This window comes from Sparus aurata, chromosome 7, assembly GCF_900880675.1.
Source record: "Sparus aurata chromosome 7, fSpaAur1.1, whole genome shotgun sequence".
In the NCBI taxonomy this organism is placed as follows: Eukaryota; Metazoa; Chordata; class Actinopteri; order Spariformes; family Sparidae; genus Sparus; species Sparus aurata.
The window spans coordinates 4,228,471-4,252,482 of record NC_044193.1 but is presented as its reverse complement, the minus strand read 5'-3'; the positions used below and the strand labels follow the sequence as shown (position 1 = coordinate 4,252,482).

The 24,012-nt window shown below is 38.8% G+C and overlaps 3 protein-coding genes across 5 annotated transcripts; 1 reads left to right on the top strand and 2 right to left on the bottom strand.

Annotated features, from left to right (window-relative positions):
- Positions 1-6,812: 6,812 nt before the first annotated feature.
- LOC115585340 (uncharacterized) lies at positions 6,813-11,393 on the bottom strand. Its single transcript, XM_030423648.1, has 6 exons — positions 11,135-11,393; positions 9,982-10,329; positions 9,440-9,580; positions 7,681-7,782; positions 7,551-7,591; positions 6,813-7,458 (listed from the first exon to the last, which is right to left on the bottom strand). The coding sequence occupies exons 1-6, from the start codon at positions 11,172-11,174 to the stop codon at positions 7,372-7,374; spliced, it is 759 nt and encodes a 252-aa protein (XP_030279508.1). The 5' UTR covers positions 11,175-11,393; the 3' UTR covers positions 6,813-7,371.
- Positions 11,394-12,581: 1,188 nt separating this feature from the next.
- On the bottom strand, positions 12,582-19,963 carry LOC115585321 (uncharacterized). 3 transcript variants are annotated; one of them, XM_030423620.1, is made up of 6 exons: positions 19,836-19,963; positions 19,141-19,464; positions 14,182-14,502; positions 13,008-13,106; positions 12,879-12,913; positions 12,582-12,770 (listed from the first exon to the last, which is right to left on the bottom strand). In XM_030423620.1, the coding sequence occupies exons 1-6, from the start codon at positions 19,873-19,875 to the stop codon at positions 12,597-12,599; spliced, it is 993 nt and encodes a 330-aa protein (XP_030279480.1). In that variant the 5' UTR covers positions 19,876-19,963; the 3' UTR covers positions 12,582-12,596. The 3 variants fall into 3 exon arrangements, with proteins under 3 accessions (XP_030279480.1, XP_030279482.1, XP_030279481.1); XM_030423622.1 differs by having other exon boundaries at positions 13,008-13,103; XM_030423621.1 differs by having other exon boundaries at positions 19,141-19,461.
- Positions 19,964-21,315: 1,352 nt separating this feature from the next.
- On the top strand, positions 21,316-23,662 carry LOC115585737 (hepatitis A virus cellular receptor 1 homolog). Its single transcript, XM_030424352.1, has 4 exons — positions 21,316-21,411; positions 22,696-23,037; positions 23,328-23,483; positions 23,640-23,662. Exons 1-4 carry the CDS (start codon positions 21,372-21,374, stop codon positions 23,660-23,662), a joined length of 561 nt encoding a protein of 186 aa, XP_030280212.1. The 5' UTR covers positions 21,316-21,371.
- The last annotated feature ends 350 nt before the right edge of the window (positions 23,663-24,012 follow it).

The window sequence follows — 24,012 nt, the reverse complement described above, 5'->3', positions numbered from 1 at the left end:
TTACGGTTTTGAAATCATAACATTTTTAGTTTTAAGGATTTTTAGGCCATCTTTTCATTTAATAATGGGAGTGTATTGCATGAGCTAGAGTGCGTGACATCATCGCTAGAGTGGAGTACAGCTAGAAAAAAGTTTTTGGGCTATAACCATTACATTTTTTTTCCAAAAATGTCAGGAGTAGGGAGGCGTATTACCGTTCATTTTTATGGGGACATTTTCTACTTTGCCTCTGTTACTGCTCCAGCATATGTGCAGCCACAGAAACTGTAAGAAAGCTCTACAGCTAAAGGTCCAACAGCACTCTCTACTGGTGCAAAGACAGCTAACAGTGAACAAGTCGGGACATTCTCAGTCACACTGAAATGCAGCAGACCAGTCAGTAAGCAGACCGTGTGAAGCTGCATGGACTTTCTGTGTGTTTTTCTACTGATGTGTGCTAGGTTTCTAAGTGGTTTCTGCTTGCAGTTATGGATAATTTGATCACTATTGCAGTTTGTGTTATTTAACATGGAAATATGTTGTGTGAGTTTAAGTTAGCTCAGTAGCCTGTGTCTCAGTCGTAGTTAGCTGCACTTTGCTTGCACTGCAGCTACATTTGGATTGTGAGGACTTAATGATGAATATTTAGTTTGTAATGCCGATTTTGCAACTCAGTCTATTTTGTTGTGATTGTGACCATGCTTGTTAGAGTTTAAAGGCTGAATTATTTACTGTGGTTTACACTCAGTTTATAAAGCTATCATGTTGTTTAGCAGTCTATAGGGCCAAACACTGTACTCCTCTCATTATTTGCTCTTTATGTAGATTGCAGGGAGTTCTCCTGATTTCCACATACATTGTTTAATACTGGCAGGAGGAGCAGCCCACCAAATCACAGGCAAAACGTCCTCAGTGGAAGGTGTTGCGTTGACAAGCCCGGCAGCAGCATGTCCCGACATGCGTGGACTGCTCGGACCCGTTCATCGCTGCTTGCAGCTTTAATTATTAAAATGTCATCCATGGGTTTAGCAGATTAGATTAACAAACCATTTTTATTACAAATAATGCAAATATAAATTGTTGTTGGCAAAATTTGTGCATACGTTTTTGAAATTTACAAAGTTACATGTTTACATTTTTCCACCAATAGGAACGTGTTTTCTTGCTTGCAAACACTTCCTGCTTGTGGACACTTTTGTAACAAAAGCCCATTTTTAGCGTTTCTTTCTGCACCAGACACAAAGCAAACGTGACGGCAATGTTCGCGAAAAAACAGGCAGACATTATTTACAGTAAATCCGGTTTTGGACACGCCAGCCCCTCTGTCGACTCAGGAGGTGGGTGTGGGGGTTGGCTAGCAGCTAGCAGCTAGCTACACACGAACATCCACAGATTCCGATTTCAGTTTGTTGTCCTCATGTATCCGGATCTCCTCAGACCCGAACAGACTCGGTCCAGACTCATTTAGTCTCATTAATCCACAACAGTCAATTTAGGTGCACAAAACGGGACCAAACCGCCAGCAAACTCCCGGTCCAGTTTGCGCTGCTGCAGGTATAAATCCGCTTGTTTCTTAAGGTGTGTCGTGGGAATGGGCTCTGCAGTGATTGGCTCTGGTGCGCACGTGGTTATGGTGGCTATGGTTGACAATGATAGCGGAATTTGTAAAGCATTTATGAAAGAATTTATTAACGCTATCTTTGTAGTCCAAACAAATGCAATGTTGCACACCCTTAAACCTAGCAGCAGCCATATTAAAAATCTCAGGTCAGTAGGATCCTGATCCGCAGAGATATTTCAGGCACACACACACACACACACACACACACACACAGATTTCTTGCTTTTATAGAGAGATATATCACCATGAAACTTCCCTAGTTGATTATTTACATTAAGACAATTATTTTTTGTATTATGAGTTTTCTCAAATTGTATTTAAATATGCAAATTATGCATTATCTAATTAAATATGCATACATTTCCAGAACATAAATCTAAACATTGGATAAAGCCAGGTTCTTGTTTAATTTTGTTGACATATTATAGCAAAAGGTTTTTACAGAGGGAATTTTGAATATCTCTTTTTATCACTCCATAAAACAAAACAAAACAAAACAAGAATTTTGAACCTGGCTTTATCCAAGATTTAGATTTATAGAAATGTATGCAAATGAGTGCACATTTAATTAGATAATGCATCATTTGCATATTCAAACATACAATTTCAGAAAACTCATAATACAAAAAATAATGGTCTTAATGTAAGTAATCGACTGGGGAGTTTCATGGTGATATGTATTAGTTAAAAAATTGTCCCTATTCTTCACCTGCAATGTCTCCCCTTATTTAGCTAATTATGCTAATTACCCAACATTCAATTCTCAGCAACCAAGTTGAATTTAATCCACTAGGCATATATCATAAAAGTGTATGGGAAACACCATTTCTGGGTCCAAGAAATTTCCAGTAGACTAAAAAGCTACAAAAGTTTTCAATGAAAATTGATGAAGTGACTAAGCTCAGCATGGACCAAATCCTGATTGTCCTTGTTCTCTTTTTTGATGATGACCTGAGTGAAAGTGGCCATCATCAGTTTAGCAGCTCTTTAAGGACACATTTTACTTACATTTCTTCCCATCTTCATAATTTATTTTCCATTATTGAATTCAGTTCTAGAAGGAAGCACTAAGTAGAAGCACTTCACAAGTTTCAAACTGTCACTTTAACATTACTGCATTACCGTTTACAGTTGACATTCACATGCATACTGCAGCACATACTTCTGTAGAGAAATGAATTGTGCACAGACTGAGACATTATAGCATGCAGCGCTTCATACAAACAATGGAAAATTGTACGCAAGAATTTTAAGTAAAACATTTTTCATGCCAGTCACTTCAGATAAACGCGATTATGCGATCGCATAATTCAATGCATGATCAGCAAAAGTCCGCATATTTATGCAGGGGCGCATTTTTTTCAAATATGCCACACTTTCGCCGCATAAATTGTCAATTTCTGTGCAAAATATGCAGGGCTTGCATTATTTCCTAATCCCCGCATTTTCATTAGAAAAAAGTCACATATTTCTCAGCAGAAAGTTGAAAATTGTTGCGTTTGCTTCACACAAGAGCAGCCATCTTCCCCTGTTGCCATGGGAACGTTATGAAGTGACGTAATTACGCGACATGAACATCATCAAAAAGCTGCAAACCCCGCCATGAAGCCATGATGAAGCCTGCAAATCAGTCTCATCTGCATACAAAAAAATAATACTAGTTTCAAAAACATTAAGGTAGTAACCTAGTGAGAACAGGGTGTTGGGGGAATCACTTCTTTTCTCTTTTTATTATCAAACTGCAATTTTTGCAAGTTCACGCAATTTCATCGCATAAAATTGCATAAATATCCTGCATATTCCATTGCATTTTTTAAGAAAATGTGCCACATAATCAAGGATTTCTGCCCGCAACAGTCACAAAAAATCTCTGTGTTTTTCTGGAAGGACTGTCATGTGATTTTATCATTGTTGATGTTTTTTTAAAAAAAAAACAAGTCAAGAGTACGATTACGTTTTTTCAAAATATGAACACTTAAGTCCCCAAATATTGTTGTATCTACAGTAAACAAAATCTACTTAATGCAATAAAAATTCAAATGAAATCCAAAAAGTGATTCAAAGTAATTTACTTACCTTCACACTTCAAGACTGAAAGGAAGGAAAGGAAAACTTTGTTAGAAATTGCTTTTATAGGCAAATGTATTTCTTTTTATAACATCCATAACAGTAACATAAAAACATGTGAAATCACAATCACTTCATTGTTATAAGAACATGAAGGGTACTTGAACAGCAGCAGACTTTTTAAATAAAAAACTAAGTTTGAGCTTCTTTGTTTACCTCCAGTGAGCTCATCATTTGGCAGCACTTTGTTTACATTTTGGTCGCTAAAGTTATAAATTAACCATAAATGTATTACTGTAAAATATAATCCGTTTCCCCAGAAGTCCTTCATAATGCATATTTCTTAGAGAAATGTATGAACCAATTTTTCCAGATGATGTTTGCTTACCTTCTGCACTTTCGAAACGCTGTACCTTCTAGAAAAAAAGAGGAAATATCAGCAGAGGATTGGACCTTCTCTGTGAGAAGTGTCTCAGTTGGAAAAAAAAAAGTGTGGTCATGGAAATACTCTGTATAGATATACAGAAAATTATCATTTATGACATCTTACATTTACACATTGAGACAAAAATGTATTTGTTCATCATAGGTCAATAAGCATAACTGTGTTAATGAACTCATGATAAACTCAGCAATCATCCTACGAGTCAGATTTGCAACATTAAAACAACAAATGCAAATAACAATTAAGTATTTTGTACAAAAAACCCAAAAACAATATCAATCAATACTGCTAATTGGGACATACCAATCAACCTCAAATTACGTCTTACCATGATTTTTGGCGTCTCTGCAGATGTTATTAGATGCGTTCAACTCAAGTGTTTGAATTAACTGCAAAAGAAAGTGAAAGTATGAAACTGGCTCTCTCAACATGTCAGAACAAAGGCCCTCCCTTCCTATGGTCACATTTCCTCCACTCTTTTCTAAAATGCGACAGGCCAGAGTGTTTGTCACAGGAGATAAACAATCTCAGCAAACTATTCCCCCTGTCAGTCAAGTTGAAAGTGCTCTCTGCATTTTTTAACAGTTGTATCAGAACTTGGCAGTGGTAATTTTAGGTGGTTTAATTGCAGGGTGTTTCTACAGTAATTTCCGCTCAGAGCCAGTTATTTTTGACTCTGTTGGAGTAAACAGTAAGTGGAAGCAGCATTTGGTGAAGGGGTTTGCACCAAATCTTTTTGTGTGAGTACATGCTAATTCCTTGAGGTGGAAAATTAATTCACTTTGATGACATCTTTAGATATAAGGAAATTAGAATATGATTGGTTTTTGCATGGCCATGACCAGCTGTCTGCTTGGGGCAGATAAATACTGCTGCCCTTAAACTCGTTTTACTGTTGATGTATACACCATTACATAACCACCACTGCTGATGAAAATATATCTGATGTGACTCAAAATGTTTGTTTTTTCCCTTACTGTAACTTTCGTCTCATTGGCCGACTTCCCTTTCTCAGAAGTAGTGATTGGAAAACACCCTGGGTGTTAGACATCAGACCACAGAGTGATCTCGGATTGTCAATTTCACTTCCACCATGTTGGTGCTCAGCAGTGGAGCCCTCCAGGTCTGTGTGCTCAGCCACCTCCTGTTCACCCAGTACACCCATGACTGCACTCCCAGACGTCAGGAGAACTTAATTGTGAAGTTTGCAGATGACAACATCATCATCGGTCCTATCATAAACACAGTGAGAGTTCATATCAGGAGGAAATCAACAATCTTGCAGATTGGTGCACAGAGAACTATGTACTGCTCAATGCTAGTGTAGTGAGAAAATACTGCACATGTGAAATTCTTTAAGTCACTGAGAGTCTTTACATCACCTGACAGACTTTGAATGATATTTGGGACACATAACCTCAGGAGTTACCAACCCCCCTTGTCTTACTCTTGGCTAGGAGCCACAAATGGTTAATTCTGTTCAGGGTGGTGATGTGTGAACTACAGGTGTGGGTGTAAGTTTAGGTTGTGTGCATGTATCTAAGACAAAAACACAAGAAGATGTTTCACACCTTCAGCAGAGCATTTCATGTTGATGGTTGAAATGTCAACTTGCAAATGTTTGAATAAGGCAGACTGCTCTCTCCTGTGTTCGGTCCCCTACTCACAAGAAATTACCAAGACAACCTGCTAAACCAAGAAGCTGATTGTTGATTTTAGAAAGAAGAGGCAAAGACACACCACCATGCCTACATCAGTAGAGCTGAGGTAGAGCAGGTGAACAGTTTAAGGTTCCTTGGAATTACCATCCAACTTATCTTGAGCATCGCACATCACCTTCCTGCTTAAAAAAAAATAAAAAGAAAAGGCTCTACCTCTGACAGAAACTTAGGAAGGCTAAATTCCGGAGCAAGATTCTGGTCAACTTTTAAAGAGGAGCAATAGAAAGCATAGTGACTGGAAACATCACAAACTGGCACAATCACGTTAAGTAAAACTGCCCAGAACATCACTGGTACCATCTTCAGAGCCTCTGGGATATTGATAAGATGTCTGCATGTTGCCCAAAAGACAACATTCACCCCAGCCGCAGTCTGTTCGCCCTGCTGCCATCTGGAAAAGATACAGAAGTATCTGCTGATGTACCACCAGACTACAGCTTCATTCCCAGGATGTGAGACTCCTGAACTCATCATGTATTTTCTAAAAGAGATGTGGCAGGACTCAAGGACTCTTGCTTAAAACATGATAATAATTGACCTTGTCAGTAGTTTACTCTGAAAGGAAATGTTGGCAGCAGACTAGAACCAGAGTGAGAACTGCTGCAAGTGGCAAAAATATCTGTGGTGAAATATTCTGCATAGATCTGTAGATAAAACATAACACACCAGCTGTGACACCCATCGACATGTCGACAGTCAGACCCAGGACCACTCAGAAGTCAGTATATTATTTTATGAGTCCTCAGTACTCACGGGTCGGACCACACCCATCTTCACACTCAGAATTTTTTATTTTTATCCCAACTACATCTGTAAAGTTTGGTGACCAACATATAACACCTGGAGAATTATTTAAAACTGCTTCTGTTGTAGTTTCTAGTACAGACCTGGTGTACCCACAATGCACCTTCACCACTGAGTGACATCACTGGATTAATATCAGATTACTTGCAGCTTCCTCTGTAGCAACGAAAGGCGTTATGCTACTTTTTTCACATCATCTGTACTCTCCATCACCTATAAACACAATTTAATGTGTAAAACTGGTGGAGTCACCCTTAAAGTACAACTTTGAAGTACTTTTAATATAATTGAGTTTTTCAATATGTATATCACTTTAAACTTCTAGGGAAGAATTGTTAATTTCACTCTATTTGTCAAACAAACTGAGCTGCTCTAAATATTTAGATTTTACGAACAAAACACATCATCACTTTACAAGATAGGATACTGTGTAATTGGATAAAACTATGCACCAGAAGATAAAGTAGTTAAAGTTGTAACATTAAAATGCTGAGTTTGTGTTAAAGTTTCAGTTATACAATACAAATGCTATGAGGTACTGTTAGATAAACCTTTAAAAAGTGCTTTTAAAAACATCTCTACTTATACTCGAGTACATGATTACATACAGGGGTACATCTTCAGCCAGTGAGAACAATAAAGTAAAAGATTTAAAATAATGAAAGCTAAGAGCACTTCTTCTCAGAAAAGAGTAATGATGTTATTAAGAGGTTTACAGGAAATAAAATATAATGTCAGAGGTTGGAGTAGATTTTGTCCTGATCATCTACAGCTGGGGAGGCGTCGTCTTGATGTTTGGAACAATTCTCATAGGTGGTGAACTGGAAAAGAGAGCAAGAGATGACAGTGAATGTTGTATAAATACACCTGGATCATCAGTCCTACATTCAACAAGTGAGGTGAAGAAAGTCACCTCTGTGTTTCTTTCGTCCGACTGCCCTCTGGTGGTCAAACCTGTGCAGCACAAAGTATGAACACACTGATTTGTCTCTGTGTGAAGAAATATTCCCCATCAGTGCTGATAGAACCGGAGGGTAACTCACCTACACCTGTCCTACACCTGTAGAGCAGCAACACAACGACAGCCGACAGCACAACCACAGTGAGACAAACGAGCAGAGGCAGGGTGTGACCCGGGCGAGAGACTTAGAGGGAGAAAGAAGAGAGAGAGAGATGTTACATAAAGTCATTCAGGAAGTGAACACTGAATTGTGATGAATTTAACAAAAATAAATGTCTCCTATAAAAGTTACATTTCTACACTACAGTAATATCTTACATTAAGACAACTAAAGGGAAAGATCCTAGTTCTGCTCAAACGTTAATAAAGTAAACAAACTGTCTAGTTTCGAGTCACCGTTGACTATTTAGTGATAAAAATGGTGGTCGGTCCATCAATCGGTCTTCTAGTTTTACTAAATTATCTCTACAAGCGACCCGAACGCCTGAATAAATGTTTGCTGAGTATGTTTTCTGCAAAACCCCAGATAAGCTGAAGCTGGGTGTTTCATTCTGTTGCAACTTTGAGCTTGTTTACAATGTTTCTCTTTGTGAAATGTCACTTTTATGTTTGCCGCTAGAAACGCTTCGTCATTAAAAACACGTCGCTTCACCATCATCCCTTCCTGTTCCTGATAAGACAGTCAGCTCTTAAACATGTTATCTAAATGTTATATAATATGTATTGTAAAAATGCTGATAAAATAATTTAACGCATTAGTGGTTTGCAGAAATGTACAATGCCTACACTTTATTCTGGCTTTATTAAACATGTGCTGGTCGAAATTAAAAAGTATATAAACATAATTTCTTGGAAACTGTTTCATAAAAGAAGCAAATTATTTTGGAAATCTTGGAAGTTGAAGTTGATATAAATATTTATATTTATATGTGTTGATTATATCAAATCTTTCTTACATGGTCTATAAATGTTTGGATCTTTTTACTTAATTTTAAGGTTTGTATATTGTATTTGACATGTCGCCTAAATATTTGGATTTCTGAGGAAAGAGCAGACAAAAAACCCATTAGAACAGGAGGACAGTACGGAAGCCCTGAGGGACAAGTGAGAATTTTATGTGAAACGGAGTGAAATAAAAGATATGCGAGAGTTCAATTGTGTTCAGTTCCACATGGCAAAACTAATTCTTGTGAAGAAATGAAAAATGTGGTCACTTGAACATGTGATTCTTCTGCTACTAAAGGAAAAAAATTGACAAAAAAACCTTGAAATGAGTTTTTTCCCTCTGAAAAGTTTTTACTCACATTTTTTGACAGATGGAAAAAATAAATAAAAGGAGTCTAGAACGATTATCCTGGCAAAACTTTTTTTCATAGAAACAGATCACAAGTCCTAAGAAAAAGGAGGAGGTAAAAAATGAGAGGATGACTTTTTTTTTATCATTCACTTCAAGAATAAAGTAGAAATGTTCAACGCTTCCGGTCCCTCAAATCCAGTTGAGGGACTGACCTGATGATTCGACAAAGTTTCTGCACAAGCTCCTCAAAGTCCTCATACTAACAACTACACTGTGTTCATGAGCCAAAAGAGAAATAATGTCTTTGTTACTCAAACCGATTCTGAACTACAGTTTCACAGATTCATCTACACAAGGCATTTTGATGTCGTCTCTGAAGGTCAACATTAATCTTGAAATGTCGACTTTATTCTCCTGCATAATAAAAAATAAAACGTCCTCCTCTTATTCTTTTTATCACCCCTATATTCTTCCATATATGACATAAACACAGGAGATAAATAATTAAGATCAGAAAACGGATCAACAGAAAAATAAAACTTGCCTTTCAGGGCTTCCATGGGACGTACGGTTGAGCTCTGCAGGTTTGAACCTTTAACAGAACTGTGAACTGCAGCTGCAGATGTTGTTTCTGCAGTCTGCTGCTGCTCAGACTGCTTCATGATCTCAGGGAAAGGCTTTGGAGCTGTGAAAGAGAAAAGCATTTGAAAATAAAAGACAATCACATACACAGAAAGATAATGATCATTTCCATACAGGAGGATTTCAGATAAGACAGCTTGTTGTGTGGTTGCCAGGATATTTAAAACATCAACAGCTGTCAGTGAACTGTGAAAGTTTCCAGCCTCGAGTCACCAAAAAAAGGAAATGAAACAGGAAGAGTTGTGCAGCCTCATGGTGCGGTCCACCACAGCCTGTCTCCTGTGGATATGTTATCTCACAGTGAGAACTGAATTGTGGAAGTAAGAAGACATCTAGATTAAAACTGTGCTAAAATTAGTTTCAAAAGTTAATTTTTAAAATACAAAGCAGGCGTTCGAGCGTCACGATGTACACAGGTGACAAAGACTCTGAGTAGAAACTCACCGTCTGTAACTCTGATGTCAAACTCCCAGTATGAATCAGGTAAGAAAGCTCTCTCCAGACCACACCTGTACCGTCCCTGGTCAGATTTGTTCAGCTGTGTGATGATCACAATCACAACTGAAGAAGAAACCAGAGAACTTCCCTCTTTGTACAAGATGCCGTATCTTCCACTCTGAGCTCTGTCGCCTCTGGTTTGAATGAGAATGTCTTCTTCTTTACATCCGTCCCTGCAGAGGAACTTCGTCCTCCCAAACAAACTAAAGGGACACTCGACTACGATGCTGCTTCCCTCAGTACGGAAGAGTGTTTTTGCATCGACGAGGACGGAGATATCACCACGCAGTGTGGCTGAAAAGACAAACAGTGGATTCTGATGGTTGACATTGTTACAGTTTATATTATAGACTTACTATAGAAGAGAAAACAGTAACATAATACAACTTTCACAGGGAAGCAGAGGTGATACAGACGCAGATATTTGCAGCTTTTACCAGACAGATACTCAGTTAGTCAGAGTATTATGGCGCTCTTTTCCCCAGAGGCAGACAGACTCAGCATCTTTTTTTATGTTTCGCCATAAAAGTTACTTCTATCTTTATCTTTTTCTCACCTGATGGTATTTGCTATAACTGTTGCTTTTCTTTTATTCCTGCAAAGCCCTTTTGTGTCTTTGTTTTAACAAGTTATAAATAAAGTTTTTATGAAAGCTGTTTGTGCAAAATTCCCTCAGAGGAGTGACAGTAACACATGGAGGGAGGTTCTTACTAAAAAACACAAACACTTTGGCAGGCACTCACTTTATTTGTTGAGCCATATACCTTCAAATACACTTTGTGAGTTTTGTCCCTTTTCTCTTACACTACACACTCAGAGGGGAGCTTTGAATGGCTGGTAGGAAACAGGAGGAATCATTAACATTATGTAAACCTGAGTTTTGTTTGAGGACAAACTTAAGTAATCCTCTGAGAGCAACAACACTGTTGTGATGGACAAAAACTACTTTCTGATATATTGCATTAAATCATGGAGCAGCAGCATGACTTACACGAGAAGAATTAGATATCTCAACAAATAGGAAGTGACTGCAAGAAAACACTTTCGACATTTAGATGAATGAAATCTGCTGAGAGGCGTTCAGGTGCTCAGTCCTCACCTGATAAGAAGCAGAATAACAGAAGATGGTTGAAGTTCATTCTGAATTTGATCCTGATGAAGAAAAATTCATCAATCTGCAGGAGAACTGCTTCGATCACGTTGATCTCTCCGGTCTCTGAAGGCCGGCTCGATTTAATTTTCTCTTCCTCTCTGTGGTTTAAACAATTTATAACTTCATCCACACCCACAGTATGATGATGATGATGACGAAGGTTAGCTAGTCATGTAAAACGTTTTTAGTGCTTTCATTCTAAAGTTTGTTTTATTTGCCTCATTGAAGTACTGGAAGATTGTTTCTTTGTTTGTATTTTTTAACAAAATGTTTCTGATGCTTTTTTAAAAAATGTTTTTTAAATCTTCGTATTATTTTAAACCCATCATCTGTCATTTTGATTCAATGGAGGCAAAATGACGGTTTTGTGTAAGTCGTCAGTGTCGGCCCACAAGAGACATTTTTTTATTCTTTGTGTATATAAATTCTTCTCTGGTTTAAAACAACATCAACGACTCACTGCAAAGCTTTCTCACAAATATCTAGAGTCTCCCTCAGCAGCATTTTACAGTCTCTTACTTCAAACTCGATCAGGGCCGTGATATAAAAAGAAAAATTAAACAGACGTCAGGTGCTTCTCTCACAGTGAGTCACTTCCTTTTTGTGGTGCTACAACAGAAAGATATGGGGAGAAGTTTATTTATGGACCAAAAAGTACGGGAACTGAGTCGTTAACAGGTCATTTGAGGGACGATGCGAGGCAGCTGAGGCAAGGCGGGTCAGACACCGTCACCACAGATAAAAACAGCCTCGAAACAAAGCTCGTAAACTAGGTCGGAAGAAGGGAAACATGGCAGGAAAGATGACAGGAAGAAGGCAAATGAGACTGAAACAGAGGTAGAGAAAGAAAGGGACAACCTATCTGAAAGGTCAGAGGTTAAAACCACTGTGATGTCATTCTGACCTGTGGACGGAGACAAACATCTGGTTTAACTAGTTTATTAAGGTTTGTTGAAGTTGTTTGAAGTTCTGGCTCCACGTCGTCCACCTGGCTTTTATCCCTTACGTATAGTTTATATCTATAGTCTCTGTGTTAGCTGTGATGACGTTTAATCTCCCCGACAACCTCTTTACTCATTTAGCCACCTGTTAGCAACCGTCGTATTTAACACACGTAAGAGCTTTAAAATTAAACTGTGGGACATTTAATTACATATTTTATGTCATAGAACAAAAACGTGTCAATATCTGTGGTAACCTCACACCCTATTTCAGGCATTTTACTGAAAACCATTTAAAAAACCTCTCTGACTTTGGAACGAGGGAACCAAATGTGCAAAAATGCTACCTGATTTTTGGGTTCATCGCTCTGTTGGGGGCTGGAGATGGATGAGTGTGATGTGTTGAACAGCAAAAAACTCAGAGCAGAAAAAAATAAGAAAACTGGAAGAAATTAACTTCAAGTACTTCATTTTATTCTGTCAGCTGAACTTTGAGCTCGTTCTTGTGAAGGTAGAACATACACATATGTCGGCGTGTCTAGTGTAGAGTACGGGGTGTGATCTCTGCTCTGTGGATCAAGTTCCCAGTAAGTTGATCCCTCATATGTGGAGAAGGGAGCACAGTCGTCATAGATAGCAGTCTGAAAAACAAACAACAAAGAGAAACTTTACCGAAGTGACAAGCTATACATGGGCAGCCACTGTATGGCCCAGATGATAATCAGATTGAAAGAATTAAAGAAAGTCACCTCCGGGTTTCCTTCACTTCCCCTGGTGTTTACATCTGTGAACAGAAAGTACGACAGAGGGGATTTACTAGTGTGTTGTCTGGTTGTAATTACTTCAAAGAGCAGATAAGAGCAGACAGATCAACTCACACTCAACACTTCTGATCCTCTGTTTGTAGAGGAGCAGCACGCAACCGACCAACAGCACGACCGCAGTCAGACAGACGAGTGGACGCAAGGCGCCGCCTGCTTCAGAGACACGAGAGAGGAAACAACCGATCAATCAATGAGAAATCACCAACAACTAAAGAGAGATTCATTTACTTGGGGGGCTTCCACTAAAAACCTTTTGATGCTGATATGATATTAAATGTACTGGACCGATTATCCACGTTATAAATGGAGCACAAGCACCTTAAAATTGTAGTTAAGTGTAGTACTTACGTAAATGTACTTACTATTTGAGTTCTGACTTTTTTTCTGGACTTTAAACTCAAGATTTCAATGGACAACCATCAAAGTCTGACAATTTGATTCCTTCTCTCGTTGTAGAGATTTTCCCTCAGCTCCTCAATACAAAGACTGAACTTTACAATTACATTCATATGTTTTTCTCTTATAAAATCAAAGTAATGGAAGGAAACTTAAAAAAGACATAAAAGAGTCTGATACTGCAACCATTTCCCCAACATAATTCTATGGGAGATACTTTTTCTAGTGGCACACTGGCTGAAATGATTTGGTTTGGATAAAAAAAAAAAACATCAACTTAATTTCGGGTGGTACCACGTTGCAGGACAAATTGACTGTAATATTAATACTGAAATCCAATCAGCAGATTGATTGATACAATACAAACTAACTGGGACATTTGACACAAGACCAAATGAAATCAAAGAAGTCTGCAACAAAATGCTTTAAATGCACAAACTCAAATCAAGCTAGACAGATTTAATTTGTTCATTCTGGACTCAAGGAAAAGTTTGACTCCTTCCACAGAAAAGCTTGTTTTAAATGTGCAATACGTAAGAATTTTACTTGAAAACATCTGATAATTCATAGAGATTACCAATAGAATGTGGGGAATGGACATTTGTGATGTTGCTCCTAACTCCAAGTCATGACCACTAGCTGCAGGGCTAACTGAGCTAACTAGAAAAAATGTCAGTCACGCTGGCCCAGATTGGTTTGGACTCAACGGGTGGCCATGTTGCACTCTTAATCTTATTTTTGTCAATATCTACGAGATTTTTTAGAGTAAACACTTTCTTCAAGCCTCCAGAAACACGCAGGGACATCTTCATGACTTCCATTAGAAACTCACCACCCGTAACTGTGATCTCGAACACCTGACATTGATTTGTTTGAAACTGTCGTCCCACGCCGCAACTGTAGCGTCCTGAGTCCGACCAGGTCAGCTGTGTGATGGTTACATTAAAGAGCCCGTTGTTCCCGTATGTGATTTCATATTTGTTGCTCCCGACTCTCTCAGAAATGGTTTCAAAGAGAATTGTGTGACATGTGTCCCGACAGAGGAACTTCCTGTTTAAAGCATGTGCAGACAAGGAGCACTGGATTGTGATGTTTCCTCCAACAGTGCCGCTGTAGACTTGCTGCTCTCCATGGACGACTTCCTCACATCGAGCTGTTGAAAAAAAAACACATGAAATGAATATTTTGTGGAATTGTTGATTTGACAAAACATGTTATTTGAAAGCACCGACTGAATTCTAAGCTTATTAAAGTGCTGCATGAATGAGTCGTAAAACCTTGAAATTAGTTAGCTAGTTAGATAGTTTTGCCTTTCCAGTTTCCTCGTCTCAAAGTCAACAGGTTTTTTGACTGGGTTTTCAGTTAGAATCCTGAAATAAGGTCTGTGGTTCACAATCTTATGAGGATATTCCGGCGTAAGTTTAATCCATGGTCTAACACACCATGACACCAAGTAAGACCCCCACAACTCACCACTCTCCTGCAGCAGCTAGCTCGTTGTGGGGAAGCCCTGACAAGTCGATTACCGAGTGCAGTAGAGTTCTGCAGCTCGAGGATGAAAATGTATGATTATGACTCCATTGAAATGCAATCAAAGTTCATATGTGTCTTACCTACCAGTTTTTAAGAGTTATTATCAAGAGCTGACAGGGAAAAGAACGTAATTGAGCATTTCTAACACACACACTCGGTAATCGACTCGTCAGGACTTCCCCACAACGAGCTAGCTGCTGCAGGAGAGTGGTGAGTTGTGTTCACTTTTTAATAGAAATCCAACAAAGCTAGCAGATGTCTGATGCCCCGGACTATGTGCTGGGACCCTATTTGTACTGTTGCTGAAGTTTGGTGCTGTTCTGAGCATTATTTGTGGCTATGAGTGTCTTTTTGATGGTGGTTTCTCAGTGGAGGCATAGACTGCAGTGTATTGTTATTGTGCGGTCTTTTCTGAAGTTGCTAAAATTACATAAACTAGCAGTCAGAAAACATGATCTCTCGAGGGGAGGTCTTACTCGGTGTCACGGTGTGTTAGACCATGGATTAAACTTATGCCGGAATATCCCTTTAAACTTTAATTAAAAAGGTGTTTATGTGTTCTGTAAGATTTCTAGTTGAAAAAGTAAAACATTTACTAAAATAATCAGCAGAATGTGAGTAAATAACAGTTTTGACATGATGTGTATTGTGTTGACGATATCTACTAAAGTTAGCATGCTAACTTGCCCTGTATTGCCCCTTTTAAAGCTCCTTTGGTGACTTAAATACTAACAATCCCCTGGTACCAAGCTCCAAGTCTGAACTGCTAGCTGCACAGCTAACTGAGCTAACTAGCCAAAGGCAGCTACAGTTAGTGGTTAATCTGGTGATGTGCTGCCCCTTATTTGTTTTGAGTAGGCATCTGACAGGTGGACAGTTCTTACGTTACGTACAAATCGCACCTTTCGGTTGCTAACACAAGGCTAAATGAGACTACGGGGGTTGTCAGGGACATTAAATGTCATCACGTCGAAGGTAAAGACTCATCTACTTACTCGTTCGTCTTCACAGACCGACTTTAACTATTCTAACTCTAACTTTACAACTTGAAGATTTCCCAGCTCAAACTATGGATGGCTGAGACATAAAGGCCTGGGAATCAAACTCAAATAGGCAACTACGCCTTTTAAAAGCCACAAACAAGCAGCCCACATCTACCAGTATTTTTAACGGCCTTTACAGAAAAACTAGCTTGATGTTGCTTAAATTAGGCGGATTTTGAAACCACGACTATCACCTGTTGAGATATAAAGTGGTATTATGAACCAGGACGTGCCAGAGCTAGCTGGTTAGCATGCTACACTCAGCTGTCTTTGGCATCATGTCAACACTGTTTTAATTCAGATGATACTTTTAGGTAATTTGTGAATGTTTTGAACAACAGTTCTTACACACTGCACACTTTAATGTTCCCTGTTTTCTTTTTATGATTGCTTTATTTTTATTTACTCTTCCTTATTTTCTTTATTTATATCTAAACAAGGCATGTTAGAGACAATTAAAACATTTAGTCAGGCAGATGTATAACAACTGAGACAAAGTGTGAATCCATTTGATTTTGAGGCGGTTGCTTTTAACCTAAATTCTCGTAAGCAGCCTCAACTCCTAATGACCTGAAAACCAGCCGCCCACTCTGCAGCTCTTTAGAAACAGGAAGTGATTTTAGCAAAAAAAACTAGGAGAGTTTCAGTCAGTCAGCTGCGGTGGAAAAATACTTCTTTAACTTTAAGTAGAAAAAGACAACCCCCATGTTCCCCAGCGTTCTATAAGTAGCATCACTGACTGTGTCACTGACGTCAAGAAAACTTGTTTTTCCTCAGAGTTGCAATTACTGAGAACACAACACAAAACATGAGATTAATCATACAGTTAGTCTATAATGGAGATGAAAGCAGGTAGAAATGGTGCCAGATTGATGGGATCTTCAGTCATTTTTGCAAACCCAGGAGACCAACGTTTTTCATCCCCCAATTTCCCCAATTTTCTCCAGATTCATAACAATTTTTCCCATTTTTAGTAACCACAACCTGTTTCTGTCATTGTACAATCTGTAATCTGCTGTACTGTTGCATCTCATCCTCCTCACTGAGTGAGAGATGGACAGAGAAATGTCAACGATTTGACATGAACTTTTTGTTGCATTTTACTTATTATTTTGTTATTTGTTCTTTAAAATGTCACCAGAATTCAGAAACATCAAATTTGGCGGATAGGGAACCCAACACGTTGTTCTGGTTTCAAATTTGTCTCTATTTTTGAGGTCTCATGTAGGGCTGACCTCCAATAGTCAACGATTCGACGATTCGATTCGGAGAGGTCTGATTCGACTATGAACCTCGTAGTCGAAAGGTCCGAAAATGTTGTTATGTAAACAAGACTGTACCATTCTGGCTACATGGGGATGCCCATGGCTGCTGAGCATTAATTGTTACATAGAATGTTTTTTTTTTTTGTTATATAAAAGCCTATTTTGATACAAAATCTGCCTACTTTCTGTTAATAAAAAGTTCAAAATGATGTGTGCGTTTAAACGGTAGTCTTAGCTTCTTACTACGTATTAATAAATCACCCACTGCAGTTGCACATTCCAAATGAGCGGAGGTGAGCAGCACACTACAGGACCTTTAGCATTTACGGATTTATTGGCTCACAATGGCTACTAAGGCCCTGTCCACACGGGCGAACTGCTGCTGCAACTCACACTCAACTCAAGGCAAGAAAGATGCAAGAAAGCTCAATATCTTCTGCGGCACGAACACGAGCATGTAGTCCGCCATTGTTGTTGTTGTTGTTGTTATGAGACGTCGCGGGGTTCAGAGGTCAGAGGCAAGAGGTCAAGGGGTGGGGCGATGGCATAATCGTTTTGGAAAGTATGCGGATTCGCCGTCCACACGACAACAGGAGGGCTGCGTTTTCAGAGCCTGATGATCAGTCGACTACCCCAAAATCTGACGAATCTGATTCGACTATGAAAATCCTTAGTCGAAAACAGCCCCAGTCTCATGGTTGGAAAGTATGTTGATGGTCAATCTTAATTTTCTTGGTGGCTTACATGTTATGGCAGAAAAATACCACTGCGACTTGAAAAGAGGACGTTGGTAAGAATGTTTATCAAAAATGATTTAAATGTTTCTGTTCCTGAAGCTGTTGCATCATCTTTCACCTTCAGTAGTTCTTGAATTTTCATGACTGGACCACAGTTGATTATTATGTTCTCTTGTTTTTCTGGTGGGAATACACTTCGTAGTCAATAATCACAAACAGTTAAAGGTCCGGTTCTTAAAGCTGTTCTGTTTTTATACGGACAGTGTTGATTGATGTTTTGCCGACAGTAAACAATGCAGTAATCAGTCACTATTTATTGATCACAGGCGGTAACAGACAAGCAAGTACAGATGAACCTAAGTGCTTTTTTTTGATTGACAGTATCTGTGGTGACAAAACCAGGTATTTTAAGTCAAAACAGGATCTTTACCTAAACTTAACCAGATCATAAGTACAGTCAGTGCGTTTACATGACACTCAAGAAAACCGAATCACTGTGTTAGTCCGGCTATGATTTGATGTTTAAGATGCATGTATACACCTTAGTCTGACTAAAATTGGATTGGAACTGATTTCTCATAGTCAGATTAAAACACCTAGATTATTCGATTGATAGTTGCATTACTCCTGCATGTATACGTTCCATCAGATCGGATCAGATTTTGCGTTCTGCGCAGGCTCGAGATTTTTTCCCCGGGGCCGCGAGCCGTAAGTAGACGGACGGCGGTGGTGTCATTCCTCCAAAATCACCGCAAGAAAGAGCGCTGTTGTGCATCTAGTTTGTGTAATTATCATGTACACCATATACGAAATGTACAAAGATGTAGCTTTGTCTCGCTCTTCGTACGCCATCTTTCTTGAATGCCGAGGCAGTTTGTGTTGCTGGTGACGTAAAGAGGTCAGCCGGAGGTGGCTCTGTTACCACTAGTTGAAATATGTACAGCGCCACCTATCGTACAGGGGTCTGACATGTGTCAGCCAATAATCCGATTTTCTCACCGGCATGCATACTCGGACAATTGCCGTTGTCTGATTGAGTAGCAGAGTCGAACTATGGCTGTAATCCGACTAAGCTGTGCATGTAAACGCACTGAGTGTAATCAAAACATAAAAAAGCTTGTAGCAGGCAACTAAGTAATATAATGGACCCTGGAACCTCTTCTACAAAAAGTTTCTGTCTCTACACTGAGTATAATTTTTAGGTGAAACTTACCTCTAACTTTGATCTTAAACTCTTTGTATGAACCGGGGGAATATTCGCCCACGCCAACTTTGTAGCTTCCCGTGTCAGACGGGATCAGATCTGTGATGACGACGTGCACTTTGTTGTCCGTTTTGTCGTATCTAATTCTGTATCTGCCAGTCTGCATTGATTCCCTTTGTGTTTCTACGAGGATGTCTTCCTTCCTGCAGTCGTTCCTACAGAGATATATTCTGCTTCCTGGCTGCACGTTAAGCTTATATTGACTGAAGAAATCTAGGCCTTCCATTTTGGTATGAGGATTGTTGGGGGCTGCGTTTCCATTGATCACTGCTGCTGAAACAAAAAGACTTATGGTCAGAAGTTTATTGTAGACTTAATGCACAACACTCTTATCCTGACTGGGATTATGTACCGACTTACATCATTATTACCAAATATCGACCCGTGTCAGTACTGTATCAGATCAGATATCAGCTGTGGTTTCAGTGAAGAACTTCCTTTTTCTTAAAAATAGCAGAACTCTAACTTTTTAATTATCACTGCATATCTTGAAAATACAGATGATGCCCTGCCCTGATGTTTTTATGCAAGTAAGAAAAGATCACAGCAAAGCAACATGTTATAAACAACATGAAAAACATTTAAACAAGGTTATGTTCTAAAAGAAATGTGTGTTGCAGCAATCAAGAGACGGTCAGTCTCACCTGATGAGAAGCAGAAGAGCACAACATGGTGGTAGTTCATTCTGAAATGAAAACCAAAGTCACTAAACTGCAGAACTGCCACGATCACGTCTCTCGGTCCTGCCGCTTCTGTCTGATTTTGCACGGAACGTCTACAGTTCCTCAGTGAACTACAACATATGATCTCACTCCTTTCCTCATTCTCAGAACTTAGCTCTTGCTCAATATGCCAGTATGACGCATTTAAAAAAAACTTGTTGCTTCCTCTCAAGTTTTTTGTGTTGTATTGGTGAATGGTGACCTCATGCTGTTGCTGATAAAGCAAACAGAAACCATCTTTAAATAGCTGCACCTGACCCTCCTCCATTCACTCACACTGCTCCTCTCTGCATTCACTTCTGATACCTGATCATGAAACCTCCCTGCTGTAACCTGCTCAACATCTTATTGTTCAGCAGAAATACATCAGATAAAAGAAGAGAAAGGCTCTTTAAAGTCAACAAACATGTATTTTAGGTATTGCTAGCATCCATTTTTAAGCGGATGACACCATAATGTTATTTCGACACGTCCAAATGTTTAAATTACGAAAGAACATCTGATTTGTTACAGTGGGTGCTCATTTATTTCAGGAGTGTCTCCTTGGTAAAGCTGTTTTTCAGTTTGTCTGCCATGACAGTCCTGCACCAGCCTTCACTTCACAAGACTTCTTATCAACCAATCATAGCACATCAAAGTACATACTTGAGTAAAATGTATGTAAAGTAGTCATAGCCTACTTTAACTTGAGGAAATTAATTCATCACTGTTTCCAACTCTGCAAACTGGAGGTCTGGAGTCAAACAAAAGAGCACTGCATAAGGGAAAATGTACGATTGTTTCAGTCAGAACGCCTCTGCTGCTGATTTTTCACCATCAATTTTGATCTAATTTGCTTTCGTCTGTCTCTTGTTAGTCCACTAAGGTTCTGAAAGGGCAGCACTAGGTTGCTACTTTTGTCCTTAAACAAAAAATAGACAACTTAATGTAGGGGGTTTACGTCACACTTCCTTTACAGAGGGCAGGACGCGACATGCAGAGACGTGTGAAATCAGTAATAGAAACACAGAAGTGGCACGAGAAGTTCTCACTGCATAATTTCTACAAACAGAAAGATGCAACAACTTCTAGAAGTGCACTCTCTGAACACACAGTTGTATTTTTTTTGTACAAAATAACACAACAAGCCAGATTTTTATTGGAAACAGGTTAAACTGTTTGATATTCTCACTGGTTTTCTGATAAAAAAGACTTATAGAAGTAAATAACAGGTACAAATGTCTTAATAAGATGGAGGTTTGTTTGCATTGTAGAAGAATATGACTTTGATTTCACTTTAAGTCACAACCAGACACAGTTTTAATGCAAACTCACACACAAGCTCAGAGGTAACTGGCCAGAGGGGAGGAGAGTTAGTGGTGTTTGGAGGAGGGACTCGATTATTTAGAGAAGTGAGAAGTTCCTGGTTTGCCAGAGAAGAGAAAAGAGAAGCGGCATTAAACCATCAGAGCCTCAAACATGAAACTCTGTCACACGTTGGTCTGCTTCTTCGTCCTCTGTGAGTACACTCGTTTAAATGCATCGTTTTTCCTCTCTTTTCTTTACTTTATAGTTTACTTTTCAGCAGGGGGAAACAGTTTCCTATTAGTGGACTTTGCACAGCGTATATCAGTCAGACTTCAAAGCGTCTACTTGGTTTTTGTGGTTAAATGTAGTGATCAGTATCCGGCATGAGTCACTTTATGTTGCAATATTAATAATGTTCCAAGAAATACACGTTTTCTTCTTCTTCTTCTTCTTGATGTTTTATTATTTTATAAAAATATGCTTCATGTATTTTTGCTGCACATGTTCTTATTTTAACATAATGCATTGCAGGTTTAGTTGTATGTTGACTGTAACATAGGGACAAGTTCTGCTTCAGCGGTGTGTTTTAGTCTCACAGCAGAGGAAACTACACATCTACTGTACGTTTATGCAAAAGAGCGGGATGTGAGATGGAGGAAGTAGAACAATGATGTGTTTTGACCTTTTGTTTTCTCTATAATAATAGTAATTATAGAATAGTAGTAGAATATTTACCTATGTCAATGTTTGTATGTGATGCTCAATAATCTTGTTTTGTGAAAAAGTTGAAAAAACTTATTTTGGGTCAGAAAAAAAAGCCTGCATGTCACAACTAGATGATGTAACATCATAAAACATGACAGTTTGTGAAAACATCTTGTTGTGATGACTGGCTGGTTCCTGAAATATTTAGTTAGTTTTTCCTTGTTTTGTAATATTTCTTACATCATACTTGACATTTTATGATTGTTTTATTCCCCATGTATCCGACTACCATCACAGAATATTAGTAACAAAATTTTTTACACATTAAAACCTAATTTCACATGAAAAAGATGAAATACCATTTCAATGCAAGAAAGTTTAACACCTTATCATCAATTATTCCTCTTTCTTGTTTTCCTTTACATTGTTTAAGATGTTTTAATTCACTAAATTTTCTCAAATATGTAAGTACAGATTCAAGTTGAAGTATTTTCTGGCAATCTAACCTCACATTCAGTCTGAAGTTCTCCATTTGTTTATTTTTCTCCTTTCTTTTTAAGTGAATGAAATCAGAGTCAGAATATAAGACTTTCATGCTTTAAGTGTTAAGGAAATAAACCAAATCAATTTATTTGGGGGTTGGATTAAGTTGTTACCCCTCACAGTCACAGACTGGTTGATCTAGGCAGCTCCCAGTGGGACTGTAAATGTGTAGATGTGAAACAAAGTCGATTGTAACATCTTGCAGAAAGCCCAGATAGTAACTATTGATTGTTCATCTTTTCAACAGCTCTGCAGGATGGAAACACTGGACTCATCAATGCAGAAACTATTATTACAGGAATGGAAGGAGGAAACATCACACATGAGTGTTACTTCTCCTTCACTTTCCATGACAAATGGAAGATCTTCTGTAAGGAAGAATGTGAAGAACAAGACATTCTTGTTAAAACAACTGACAACAGAGCTCAGAGTGGCAGATACAGCATTAAATATGACGGAACGGGTGGATTATCAGCAGTTCTGTATGTGAGCATCACAAACCTGACCAAGTCTGACTCGGGGCGCTACACATGTAGACTGGACGGAGGTTATCTCGCAAACAAGGAGTTTGAGATCAGAGTTGAAGATGGTGAGTTTCTACTGAGACTGTTTGGATCAACTGTTCACCGTCAGCTGCTGCTGATTCAAATAAACCAACATATTGAATCAATTAATTTTTTTCATTCAGAGCTGCAAATTTTCTGATTGAATCTCCTTCAGTCATCTGTGAAATACCTCATAAATTCCAACTGTCTCACTGCAGTTAAATATTATTACTCCATAAACATTAATTTCCAGTATTTAGCTGGTTTGCAGAGAATAAATGAGTAACATCAGATGTTTTATTGTGACTTTCATATTTCACAACTCCAATCACAGAACCAACCCGCCCCCTCACTACTCGTCCACCATCAGTCCCGTCAACATCCACACCAACAACAACACAGAGTTCAAACGTCGTTCCAGGAAGCTCCACACCTTCATCAGCCTCCACTGACACCAGCAGCCAGTCTGGACAGAGACAAAGAACTGAAAGTCAGGTACATTTACATGATTCAACACAAGTTTGTGTTTGTTAGTGTAAATACATGCACACTCTGCAAATACCTGAATGTGTACTCTTCTCTGTGTGGAACATGATGATTAACCTTTTTTTGTTAGAAAGTGTTGATTTATGATATCATTTTACAGCTGATGCCACTATTGAGAAATGATAATGCTGCATGGATGGACCACTCAGTCCCAACATGTACCTGGAAGTCCAGTTATGCAAAACAACATGTAAAATAATGTTGAGATCAAACATCCACAGGTGTGCAGCTGTATGTGGGTCTGGCTCTGGTCGTCATGGTCGTCATGTTATCAGTGGCTGTGGTGATTTTCTGCAGGAGGAGGGCCAGCAAACCTAAAGGTGAGGCTACAGACCACACACACACACACACACACACACACACACACACACACACACACACACACACACACACAGAGGCATCTAAACATTAATGATTACACATTTGTCACACTAACCAAACCGTCAAACCAGTTTTCACATAAGAGACAAATA